This window comes from Vicugna pacos, unplaced genomic scaffold (genome assembly GCF_048564905.1).
Source record: "Vicugna pacos unplaced genomic scaffold, VicPac4 scaffold_19, whole genome shotgun sequence".
Classification (NCBI taxonomy): Eukaryota; Metazoa; Chordata; class Mammalia; order Artiodactyla; family Camelidae; genus Vicugna; species Vicugna pacos.
In genome coordinates, this window is record NW_027328740.1 from 71,550,258 (window position 1) to 71,564,030 (window position 13,773).

The 13,773-nt window shown below is 40.6% G+C and overlaps 1 protein-coding gene across 1 annotated transcript in view; it reads right to left on the bottom strand.

The window, feature by feature from the left end:
* LOC140693508 (uncharacterized) overlaps positions 1 to 13,773 on the bottom strand; it is a 234,737-nt gene that overhangs the window by 30,800 nt on the left and 190,164 nt on the right. The window contains exon 13 of the mRNA XM_072957326.1: positions 1,987 to 2,113. Coding sequence (XP_072813427.1) covers positions 1,987 to 2,021 — 35 coding nt within the window. The 5' untranslated portion in view covers positions 2,022 to 2,113. The remainder of the gene's footprint in view (positions 1 to 1,986; positions 2,114 to 13,773) is intronic.

Sequence of the window (13,773 nt, forward strand, 5' to 3'; positions counted from 1 at the left end):
AAGTCAGGGCAAGTGTTAAGGCTGACTAGAAATTCAGCTGTAGGATTCTTGGCAGCGAAACCAAAAAGAAAAGATGATGGGGCGGGTGGTAGAGCATGTGCTTAGCGTGCACGGGGTCCTGGGTTGAAGCCCCAGGGCTTCCACTAACAGGTAAATACATCTAATTAACTGCCCCCCTAAAAGATCACCAAAGAAAAGAAAAAGAGAAATTTCTTTCCCAAAGAACCCTGATATTAAATTTGGATTAAATATTAAAAAAAAGAAAAAAAGAAAAATTCAAAAGATAAGTGACACTGAAGGAAAACCACAGCTGGCCTAACAAGCTAAGTCACAAATCAAAGTGTGATAAGTGTCGGTTTCCTGATCTAAGTTTTGCTGGGCTACCTGGTAAATCTGAAGTTTAGTGTCAGTTTACTGGGCTAATAAGCTAACCCGAAAATCCAAGGTCAACAGTTGTCAGTAACGTGATCTGTTCCAAATTGATAAGCTTCAGTGTACTGATTCCTTGCTTTTTGTTGTTTGAGCCTTATTGGGTATTAGCCCCATACTTGTAATTAACCCTATAAAACCTCATGTGCACGTCTTGGAGGTGCTCAGAGCTTTGGAAAAGAAACCCCTCTGAGCCCGCCAGCGTAATAAATCTCAGTACTCCAACCCTCTGTGTGATTCTTATTTCTTGGCTGGCCTTTTGTTTCCATAACAACACAAGCGATAATGCCCGTGAGATAAATCTGGGGAGGCTGCTGGTAAGTCGCCATGTCTCACGTGGGAAAATCTGAAACATCCTTCTCACCACTCAGAGTCATCATAAGCCCACACCACACCTCCTGCCGTTAAATGCAGGAGCACGGTTAGGGCCCGGCCTTTGCTGTCTTTGTGTCATCACAGTGATACAGGATGGAAGGGGGAAGAGCACAGCCATTCAAGGAAGGCCGCAGCAATTGACATCAAAATGGTGAAGGATTCAACCCCCAATAGGCCTTGAGGCTCAGGATGAAGAGATTTAACTTCTAGCAGATCTTGAGATTCAGTAAACATCCATTGTAATAGTAACCTGGTGAATAACATGCCCCAGGCACCATGGCAGTCCCAATGATAGCCACAAAAGGTCAAAGGGTGGGAAATGGCCAACTCCCTGGGAATCCTAGCCCCTTGCCCTAAGGCTGGTCCTTCTACTTATTAGCATATGAAACCACCAAGCCCAAGAAAACAAGCAACACAGCGCCACCTCGCGGTCACCACTCTCTGTCCCTCTTTGGAGAAGACAGACCTTCTGTCTGTGGGGTGTGTACCTACTTCTAATCTGTGCATGAAACCCCCACACCTCGTGACGTTTCTCTTGCATTTCAATGTATCTGTCTGAATATATATACCTTTACTCAACACTGGCTTGCTCTTGAATTCTTTACTGCATGAAGTCAAAGAACAAAATCTGGTGGGGCACATCCCAGGGGCTCAACGAAAGCCTGGGACACAGCCCTTCTCATGCCCAACGTTTTTTATTCTTGTATCAACAGGACTGGGCTGTGAAGTGACGTCTGAGGCCCCAGCTAAGGGACAGAACCAGCTTCCAGGGTTCCAATTTGCGGGCAGCCTCTCCCCCAGCTTGGGCCTTGGGGTCTGCCCGGTTCTCTGTGTTTCTCTGTTGTGCTGACTCCCCAGCCATACAGCGTACTCCTAGGCCTGTCCCCACAAAACCCTTCTCTCCAAAATACAAGCACGTCATGTCACAATCCTCTTGTTCAACCAGGAAATGTTCAGCCCACTTTTTCCTCCCCAATAAATTACCCAACTGTCCTCCCTCCCATCACATCACTTCTTTCTTTGTGAGAACTCTGCACTCGCCACACCCCATCATGAACACAGGTGTCTTGCTGGCTGTGACCGAGATGTTTCTTTCTCACACAGCAAGCGTCCTTTCACTTTCCCCTTGTTACCTTAAAAAAGCCTTTCCTGAGTCACCCACCCCTCTGATTATGAACTCACAATGTGCTGAAGTTGCAGTCACTATGTGCATACATCCCAGTTTTGGCTAGGTATCCATCACAAGATCTTCATTAAGGAGCTGCATCAAGAAGTTATACAGGGTATTCTTACATCAGAGTGGAGGAACCTGCAAAAAATTTAAACGGCTTTGAAGAGAGTGTTAACCAGGGACAGAGATGTCGCGGGTCCTAGTCAAAAGTGTCATGAGGAAAAATGTTCTCCCAAGGCTCAGAGTGGCTTCTGAACACAGAATCCTCAGGGAGGAGGTGACAGGCAGTGATTAGGGTGGGTGATACAGGTTACGCTCCCCCAGCTGGGGAAGAATAGGTTTTTTTCTTGTTTTCCAAACAATTTCTTACTATCTTTTTCTCTTATTGCCACATACCATTTCCTACGAATTAAGCATATCAATGTCAGTCACTTGGGCCACTTGGGAGAAGCTACACGATGCCATTCACAGGGATGGGGCATGACAGCCACACCAGTCTAGGTTGAAAGACCAGTGGGGGTATTTGCAAGGTAATCACGGGCATGCGACAAACTCCCCAGCTTCAATGACCTCATCTCAAAGCTGGGGTCAATAAAACTACCAAGCAAATTGCGTGAAGATTATGGCCAATGTTTACTAGGTAAGTGCCCGTGAAAGCTGCCGCTTAATGGGGAATGAGTACGATCAATGAGGCCCTGTCTACCTGCCCACATGCGCCCTGCCTTCCTGCCTTGCTGCAACAGCAGAACTTGTTTAGCTGAGATGAACACCCCCAGAGCAGCCCAGACGGGAAAGCTCCCAGCTCTGCACGGCGAGACGTGTTCCTTTCCTTCTCAGAGCTGATCACAGTTTGCTGTCGTCTGTTTTTATGTTTATCCCTTTTGTAACTCCCTCTCCTCCGGAGTTTTTGCTCAAGCAGCACAGGGCCAGGTGTGTCTTGGGTCCTGCCGGATATTCTGGGCAGGGAAACAGCCAACTCCATATCTGGCTCTGGTGCTGAACGGAGAGAGCAGAAGGCCCAGGGGCCCATGCTGAACTGAGGCCCCTGCACCCAAAATTATGGTCTGACCTTGGGCAAATTACACAGTCTTCTTTACCCTGAGATTCCTCATCTGTCCATGAAAATAACTGCCCATGTCACACAGAGTTACAAGTATTAAAGGAAATCAACAAATTCACAACCTAGCCAAGGGGCTACAAGTGCATCCTCAACAGACAAATGCTGCCTTTACGGCTCTGACGCACGCTAAGCGGGGCGGCCCCACACAGTGAACACTGCTAAGTGCCAGGGTGTTAAATGCTTCATGTGTGCTATAATACTCTTTAGATCTTACAACAATCCCAGGAAGAAATGAATATTATCATGCCCATTTCACAGATTCACCAACAGGTTGAGAGTATGCATTCTATTCCAAGGCCCTATGGTGAAGAAATGGCAATTTAAACCGGAATCTGGGCCCAGGCCTTGGCTCCATCTCTCTCCCATCCACCTGACCACTTGCCTATGAATTCCACCTGTCCAATATAAAAGTTTGCAGCCGGCCATCCCTTAAAAGCAATGTGTGCCACCGTTTGTCAATGTTGTTTAATTACCATAAACTGTTCTCAGAAACCACTACAGTAAAGAAAGTTGGACTTAAGGAATTCTGCATTGCGTTCTCCTGCAATGTGCAGGATCCCTTTCCTACACCTCCAAATCCAAGTGTATGCTTCCTCCGTGTTTATGTTTGCACACGGCTTATTAAAGCAGAAGGTATCTGCAGTAATTCCATCTCGGTTGCTTTCCAAGTTTGCAGATGATCCATATTCGGTCTGTGAACGAAAAACTACAATGTGAATGAGAATACTGCAACCATGTCAGTAAACAAAGAATACTGATACCAAGTCATTAAAGGCTTCCGCCACTCCCCGGCGAGGACAGGCCTGCAGCCCAGCCACTGCAGCAACTCACAATGGTGCCCTCTGAGCAGACTCAGAATAAGAAAGGACGGGCTACTGGCCCGAGATAGCTAGGTGCTTGTCTAAAAAATGAATTCAGTGAGTCCTAATATTTGCTTCCTCCCATTCATACAAAATCACTAAATTCTTGAACTTGAGATACCTGGCTTTCTTTAGATAACAAGTAATCTTTTATTGTTCCAACAACCTGGTCTTTGTTGTAAAGCTCCTATATATCCTAGCTCTTCCTCAACCTCTTGGGAGCAGTCCCTCAGAGAGTTCTGAGAGACGGTCATCCTGGCTCGAGTCCTCCCGCCAAATGAAACATAACTCTTAACTTTTAGGCTGCACGTTTATTTCAGTCAACAGTTTTGGACACCATGAAGCACCACAGCAGATTTCTCTCCACCTGAACTCTCCAAGTAACCAGAGCCTTGGTACCAGCAGTGGCCCTTTGTGCTCATCCGCCTCCTCGGGGGGTCCAGATGAATTTGGCTGAGTCTCTCCTGGTTCTCAGATCTCACATATTGGTTGATGATCCTAAGTTTTATCTGGCGGTGTATCCAGGTACGTGGCCCTCCAGTTGAAAGAAACTGAGGTGAATTACCCACCCAGTGGAGACATCCCGAGTGGGTCCAAGTTGAAAGACACTGGGTTCAGGACTGAGTGGTTAGGTAAGAGGCTGGTCTAATGTTTTCCTCAATTTGGTTACCTCCATTGAATTTTTCAGGATAAAAGTAAAACTCTTATGAGGAAACTTTCAACTCCAAATTTTGGACCATCCTCCTGGCTGGTAACAGCATTCTCGGGTGACAGGGAATCTTCCAGGAGTGGTAGACACAAAGACTTCATGCCACAGAGTTGTCCCTCTGGGAAATCTTACTAGCAAATTTATTCTGAGAACCCGACCTTACAATGGGGAATAGAACTTTCAAAAAAAAAAATAAAGAACAGAAAAGAAAAGAAAAAGAAATGACAGATTGCCAGTCTCCAAGTAAAACCCCAGCCAGATTTATGTACATACAAAACTTACAACATTAATCGGGAATAAGAAAAAAAAAAAACTCACTCTGGAAATAACCAGGCCTGATAAAAACATTTTTTGGCATTCTGAACTTGTAAAAACAAAATCCCCTTTAGTGGGAACTTGGATTTCTCTTCCTGTGTCCTTGAAATTTAAACGTTTTATCTTTCTCTGGATGTTTTAAGTGTGTGCATGTAAGTATATATATGTTTAGTTTAGTTTTTAAAGGAAACCTTGGACTCTGCCATACAAAAGTTCAAGTATTGTGTACATATGGTGGCCACGCAAATAAATTGGGATTCTAAGCAATTCTTTGATTGTACCAATTTTCAGATATTTTGCCATCTTAAACTTTGTTGCATCAGCCTGGACCACGAAGGCTTTAAGCTTTTGGAGAGTAAACCTTTGAATTTTATTTAGGCAACACCCCGACTCTCATGTGGAAGGGCCTCTTCATCTTATTGGTTTAAAATCACTATATATATAAATATAAATATATATATAAATTGATGGCCATATGATGGATTTTTTAATTTGGAAAAACTTTTTAATTGGTGAAAGTTTAAAGAGATCTCATAAACGGCTGTTTTATTGGTACCTATTAAAATAAAGTTTAAATGCAGAAAAATATATCTAATGGTTAACCTAAGAACTCAGATATAAAAATATAACTGGTTTGAAAAGCTACATTTTTGTTTTTCCTTTCTGATAAATGTTTCTAGAGATGCTAATAAAAACTTAGTATAATTAATGTTAATTAGGTTGAATAACTGGAAAAAGGATTGTAAAAATGTCAAAAAAACAGATAAGTGGCTTATCCCAAAAGGATAAATATTTTTATATGGTTATTTTGAATGAGATAAATAAAATGGACATTTTTGGATTTACATACAGGGTTTTGATACTACACTACGTAAAGTTAAAAAAAAAGGGCCAAAGAGTTCACCTACTCCCCCCCAACATTAAAGTTCAAACAAGTCCGTTTTATTTACCACAGTTTAACATATATTTATATGTAGACTGAAATACTTGATCAAGGATTGGGACAACAGACCAATTAATGAAATTAAAAATCGAGAAGGGCCTAAGCTCTTTGGCTGAAACTTGGGCATCCTAGAGACTTCTATAAAATTATATACAATGTACACCCACAAAAAAAAGGTTTCTGTCACTCCTTCTAGAAATAAGAATTATTGATTAAACTTAATAAATATAAAAATTAAAGGTATAAGATTTAATAAAATTGAGATAAAAGTTTGTGAAATTGGTATATTTAGATGGTCTTTATATAAACCTTTTGCTTATGTTGTGGGATAGATATGTTTCAGTGGAAAAACGCTTCCCCTTCTTGGTATTATAAGGCTGGGCACATGTCTATCCCTCTGAAAATATTAATTGAACAAATTAAAGGAAACCAATATAGTTACTTGAGACGTCCAATATAACGTAAATCTAAAAAGTAATTTGAGTAGCTAAAAAAAAAAAATAGGTTTACCCTGGGTTTAACTTATAACTCAAGGAAAAGAGACCTTAATAAATGTCTTATGCAAGCTTTGGAAGACAAAATAAAGAAAACCTTAGTTTTAAAACATGGAATTCTTTGTTTACAGCTCTTCTCACTGATACAAAAATGCCAATTAAGGAGATAAAATTGGGTCTGGGTGACAGAGCATTTATCTGGGGACCTGGAAGAGAGTGTCTTTGTCTTGCAGATCAGAAATATAAATACAACAAACAGTGACCTAGGACTGAGCCTAATTAGCTCAACGAAATAAAACTTGAGGCCATGAAATTTTTGGCATTTTAGAACTCAGAACTCTGACGGGTCCTTCAGACTTTGTGAGGAAATCTTAATTATCTGTTTCATAAATAGTAAGCCTTAGTGATTTGAGCAAGCAAATTCAGCTTACTCCAACTATTATTATAAATATAAGTAAGTTTTAAAGTGAAGCTATGAGATCTCTAGCTTTTGTCTGTTTATAAGCCTGCATACAGATTATAGAAGTGAGATATTTCTACTGCTAAAAAAAAAAATTTCGAAGTCAAAGAGCTCTGCTTAATTGATGTAAAAATATAAGAGCTTAAAAATTAAGTATTTTTAAAATAAAAACTTAACAAATTGACTTTCAGTGTCATGTGAATTGGAAAATATTCAATATTAAGGTAATATTTGATATTGTTTAGTTTAAGTATGTTCTAATAAATGTAGACATCTTTAAAATCATCCATCTTAACTATAATACCTTTACTGTACCTAGGTTTAATGAAAGTCAAATAAGATCCTGTTATATCTGTTGCAGATTTGTCAAAAAAAAATAAAAGTAATGTGCTGTGGTAAAATTTTAAGTAAATTAAATGCAAATGAGATGAGAGCTTTGGGTAAATATTTAAAATATATTTTTAAAATGTATGCTTAAAATAATCTCTAAATGTTTGATATCTTTAAATTCTAGAGTTGTGCTAAATTAAGTTAAATGACAAGATTTTATTAAATATCTATGCCATTTTCAGATAAAATAAGATTGAAATATGAATTACTTAACATTTAACTTCCTCTTACAGTGAAACTAAAGGTGTTTAGAAATATTAATAAATGGTTGGTGTCACACAGAAATAGTCTCTATTAGTAAGGGAATGATCTCAGTATCCTAGGAAAGTAATATAAATGCGTAAAGGAAGATGTAAGAATGGAATAATACTTTGTTAATGAAAAATAGTGACTTTCTCCTGAAGCTGGTTACCTCTGAATGGAAGACAAAATAAGGGACACACTAATATAAGTATAGAAAGCTGTGGAAGGCTTGTGGAAAAGGAACCCTGAGGAAAGTTTTGTACGTGGTCAGAATTGGCTAAGTTTAGAATCAAATTGGGCAACGTAAATGAATCTTAGAAGTTAGCTGGAACAAGATTAGATTTGGTTTTCTCTCTGTTAAGAGGAAAAAATTTTCTTAAAATATTAATCCACCTTCAGTAACAGATTGTAAAACTTCTTATACCACTTAGCTGATCTGTTCTGCCTTTACTTTTGACGTATTTTCTTGTTAATGAATTAGTACTACTTTACAGTGATCTATATGTTTATCTGATCAAGTGTTCTGAAATCTTTCACAAAGCTCCCCAAATATAAAATTCTAATTAATTAAATAAAAATTAATTTAATTAATTAAAATTCTTTTAATCTCCAGTTAAGTTTGGGATGCTACAGAAGGCCCCTGAAACATCCCAAAGAGAGATTTTTAACTATAAAGTTTCATTTGGCATTTTAAATAACATGGAATTGTCAAATGAATCATAAAACTTCTAAGGTTATATTGAATGAGAAATATTATTAATATAGGTATTGTAGAAATTATATGGACTCCCTAAAATTCTGGTTTATCTGAAATGTTACCAGTGATAATTATGGGTATAGTGAACAGGTTTCTTTATTGATTATAGTGTAACGGTGTTTAACCATGCTTTTAAATCTTTTGTCATTTATAGACAGTTAATTGTTTTCTTCTGATGGTTTTGCAAAATGCTTTCTCTTCAAGGAGATTTACTGATTTCTAATAAATTTCAAACTACAGCACTGAACTAAACTGGGTAAGACATTTTAAAGTTCTAATGAAAACTCTCATTAAAAGAATTAGTTACATGGGACTGATTAACCAGCTGAATATGGTTATAATTTTTGATATTGTTTGAAATACTACTGCCTTTTAACCTGTTTCCCAGACATAAAGAATCTCTTCTCCTTAAGCTAGTTATGGTTCACAGCAATTTGATAAATTATAACTATGTATACAGACTTGGAACAGTTATCTTTTCTCTCTATCTGATCCCTCAAAAGACTAAAAATACTTAGGTCCCCAGTGGCTCTATCAGACAAATTAGGGAGATCATCTCCTAAGAGATATAGGAGTATAAAGGTATTTTAAGGATTTTAAAGAGAAAAGAATTTACCTAAATCTGTAAGGCAAAAATCCATGAAAAGCCTTGACGTGGCTTTCTTGGCCTTAGAAAACCTTATTAACATTCTACCCTGAGACTCCGTATTAAAACTTCCAACACAGTCAATTTAAAAAGCCTATATGATCAAATAATCAGATTTAATTTGTAAAGAAATTAATCTTGATTTGGCTATATTTGAGAGAACTGAGGGTAACTTTAGAGAGAAAAAAATTATATTTTAGTGGATATTAAATTCTAGTTTTGTTAATTGAGGTCCATATTTACTAAGACACTTCCCAGATCATTCCTTGCTGTTATGTCACACTGCTGTACAGTTTAATTGAATTATGAAAAGAATACTCTAGGTTTGATTCTGAAGCTCAGTAATCTATCCTTGGGTAAAATTCCAATGCCCCATGACCTGCAGCCAGGGGATTATACATACTGCAACAGGCATGACTTAAAGAACTGTCTCCAACCTGAATGGAAAGACCCTTTTTCAGATACTCTTAACTAGACCATACACACCAAAGCTGAAGGAAACGGAGTCTCGGATTCATTTCCTATCTGAAACAGCCCCTGCAGTGCACTGGCCTATAGAGCACTGCTCACCTTAAAACAATGCCCAAATGGAGAAAAAGCTTCCATACCTGGATGAGAAGAAGACGACATCTGAGCTAGACTGCTGACCCAAGACACCGGACCAGGACTGTATACCAATTACTTTGATAATTTCTCCAACCTTTGATTATGAACTACTCCAATTGTTAAGTTTATGATAAATTACCTATGTCTAGTACTTCTGTGTTACCTTGGTGGGTTTCCCTACTCCAAGGCTCTAACTAGATAGCCCTCAGAAACGTTATTCTAAAAAGAATTTATAGTTCTGTTTAGGCCACTGTTGATCTTACAAGGTGGGAGATTTCAACTGGCCAATTAATACCTGCCCTGACCCTGACCATAAATATGAACTTTCTCATAGGATCAAACTCAGAAACACAAGCAAAATTTTAACCCAAAAATACAACTTCTCGACTATTAAATTCTTACTCGTGACTTTATTAACGTTACTAGCTGTATTACTTATATCCTGTCTATTTTATAAAATTGTTGTCTGTTACATTTCCCAATGTGTAACTAGGCCCACAAGATGGATGATGGCTAAACATCTTGAAGAAACAGATAAAATTTATAACCCTGAATAAAATAAATATAATAGTGTGATTCTAGGTATGGGAATGAGCAAAGATGGGTAAACACTTCCTGGATCATAATAGAGTAGTAAGACAGGTGATCCAGAGAACTTTTAGTATCAACAGGGCCTGATAAAAAAAACTAACACCTTGAATGGCAACTCAGAAGATTCTTCACCTGAACTAGGAATGAGCCATCCTAGCACCGTGGGACAAAATTGGTCATGAAATGTCTCTCAAAATATTGGTCGAATTTAGGACCAAGGGGGAACACTGTGAATGAAAATACTACAATGTGCATGAAAATACTGCAACCATGTCAGTAAACAAAGAATGCTGAATCCAAATCATCAGCGGCTGCTGCCAACCCCCAGCGAGTTCATGCCTACAGCCCGGCCTCTCAGCCACTCACAGTGGTGCCCTCTGAGCAGACTCAGTGCAAGAAAGGACAGGATACTGGCCCTAGATAGCCAGGGGCTTGCCAAAGGAATGAATTCAATGACCCAAATGTTTGCTTCCCACCATACATAGAAAACCACTAAATACTTGAACTTGAGATATCTGGTTTTCTTTAGATAACAAGCAATATTTTATTGTTCCAATTACCTGATCTTTGTTGTAAAGATTCTATTTATCCTAGCTCCTCCACTACCTCTTGGGAGCAGTCCCTCAGAGTGATCTGAGAGGCTGTCATCCCGGCTCGAGTCCTCCAGCCAAATAAATCAAAGCCCTTAACATTTAGGCTGAACGTTTATTTCAATGACGTTCCAGAATAGACACAACTCATCAATTCTGTAATGGAACACACTGAATCAGGAACCAAAAGCGTGTTTTAGTCCAGAAAATCTCCAGGTTCCTATTTCTTCCTGTCATTATACAATCCCTCCAGAACTCATTACTTTGCTGTCTGCTCCTCTGGCAACCAAACTCAGAGAAGAGACAACTCAGCAGAGCGCCCTGCTGGGGAGAACACCCCGCAGAAGCACTGCAGGCTGCCTTCCCTCCCGCACGCTCTGCTGACCCTTGGTGTCCCCCGTGGAGACCAGGCCAACACAGCTCTTCCCAACAGCTGCAAAGTCGCACACGTTAAATAAATCATTTTATTTTATATGATATTTTACGTATATACCCATCTCTGAAAACAGCTTTGCCAGAAGCCCAAATCTTCAACATTAATCTGCAAAGGCAAATCAGGTCCCCAAGGGAAAACAAGTCTTAAGACGACGCTAAGGCCTCCAAAGTCCTCTCCACGACCATGAACCAAACTGCCTGCAGGTCTGCAGCTGCAGGACGCTACATGTCTGCTTTTAAAGCAACCCCTTTCTGCCCTCGGGTGCTACAATGCCCTTTTATGCCCTCCCATCACAGGGCAAGAGCAGCCGCTGCAGAACCTTGCAGGGCAGCACTGACAGGACTGGACAAAGGGGATCAGAGTTAAACAAAGCATTCTGATGACACGAGCTTGTCACTGTGTCTCTTTACAGATGTAGATATATATAGAGAGAAGTGGGGTGATATTGCTCAAAGTCACACAGCTAATAAGTGGCAAAGTATATAACTCTGCTCCTCCCTCCTGTGTGACGCCCAACTGGGACAACCACAGGGTTCTCTCGTGGCTGCCTGAACAGTCTTTTCCTATCACTCATGACACACAATAGTGTCTGAACTTAGCCTGCATTTGCAGCATCTTTTCCCTCCAGTTTCTCAGGAACAAGGCTGTTCGGGCCTGTATGAATTCCGGCTTCCTGAAATCTCCGTGCTCAGGCTGGTCTTGCCTGTGCATCCGGCCCGCTGCTCAGAGGCTCTTCCTCCCCTGCAGGAGGACGTTTCTAATCTTCACAGGGACACAACCTCAGGGGAGCTCTCCTCTCGCCCTCAGCATGGCAGGTGTCCCAGGCCTCATCCCGAGCAGCCCCGTTAGGACGGTGTCTGCCCAGCTCTGCTAGTCAGATCAGCAGCCTCAATGCCAGGGATTATACCCAGGTCACACTGCAAACCTACTGCCCGCCTCACAGCCCCCAGCCAGCAGGTCACCTGGAAGTCACAGCAAGTGCCCCACCCAATCCAGAAGTCTCTTCTTTTGCCAGCACCACTGATGAATGGTTTCCAACCTTCGGACAGTTTCGCACAAAACAGCACCTTCTACTGTGAAACGGGTGGTTTTTCTTCTGCGCCTCATCCTTACTGGAAACGTAAAAGGAAACCAAAAGGCCTTTTCTCAACCCTTTTCTGATGAAACCCTCCCACCCACAATACTCATATGCTCAAGAGCTTTGGATCCACATGATTTTCGTTCTCTTAGGCTAAGTGGCTCAAAAAACTAAGGGATTCTTTCTCCTTTGAGGGTATTAGCACTCAGTTTCTCGGCTTTAATCTGTTTTTGTCTCTCTCTTCAGTGACCCTAGCAGTTGCCACCTCTTACTCCCTTCAGCAGCCTCCCTCCCAACTTCAAGTCTAGGAAATCAGCTGTGATGAGGGGCATGGGGGCAGTCACAGAAGATGCAACTAAGGCACAGAGAGGCTACATAATTTGCCCAAGAAATCACCTTGAACCACCAACAGAGTGTGTCACGTCCCTCTGTTTAACTCTAATGCTAAGCAAGTTAACTTTTTGTAGATTATGTTTATAAACAGATGAGGTATGAAAATACATACAAGGACACACATCAACTCTAAGATATTCATTAACTCCACTATTTTGTTTCTATTTATTTTATTTCTATTAAAAAATTAAGAACCCCTGCAGTCAATATAGCAAAATGTTACTGGGTTTTAAATCCAGAATATACAGGGGTTGTGTCATTACTCATTCTTGTATGTATTTTCACAAGACAAAATGATTTGAAAGTCTCTCTCCCCGCCCCCTACTCACTACTGGCTCTCACCAGAGCTCCCAGACCACACATCTAACAGCCTTTCACTTTACCCACAGCTGAACTCATCAGTTTTCCCCCAGAACTCCCTCTGCTGCTTTCCCTCCTCAGAACACAGCAGGACCATTATTTAACTCATTAATCCACCCAGAAACCTGGGCCTTACTCCATCCTACCTTCACAGACAGCATTGATCCTTTCCTCTTTACCATCTAAACATGCCTTCAATCTGTTCGCTTTTACCCACTGACCGTCCCACCGCTCAATTGGAAGCCAACAACACTGCCCACCTGGACTCATGAGTCTCCCAGGTGGCCCCACAGCCACTCTCCCCTACTTGAGACAAATGTGATTGTGTCTCTCCCACGCTTTTGGACTCATTTCAGACCCACTGTTCTTAGAAGAAACTTCAATTTCTTCACCTGGTGAAGGTCCTTGCCATGAAACTGTCAGCTCAGTAAGGGCAGGACACACCCTCGTCCCTCGGCTCCACCATCTGGCAGAGCATCAGCTTGGGAGGATTGAGTTCTTAGCAAACTACTTCACTTATCCATACAAATCCATGGTAGATTAGAAAGATTTTAGATGTTGAGCTCGACTATTAATTTGGGGATTTTGCACTGGCAACCTGCAAGTATATATTCCAATTATTGTGTCTTCTTAAAACCATACCCAGATTAAAGGAGTATTTGTGGAATGTCTTCAGAGTAAAAGGGACTGTACTTTTACAGATTTTATGTTTTAAAATATGAACAACCCGGACAGGGTCAAAAATAGAACCGCCTCACAAGTGACAGAAGACAGGTGAGACGCATATAGCAACAGGTCACAAAGATG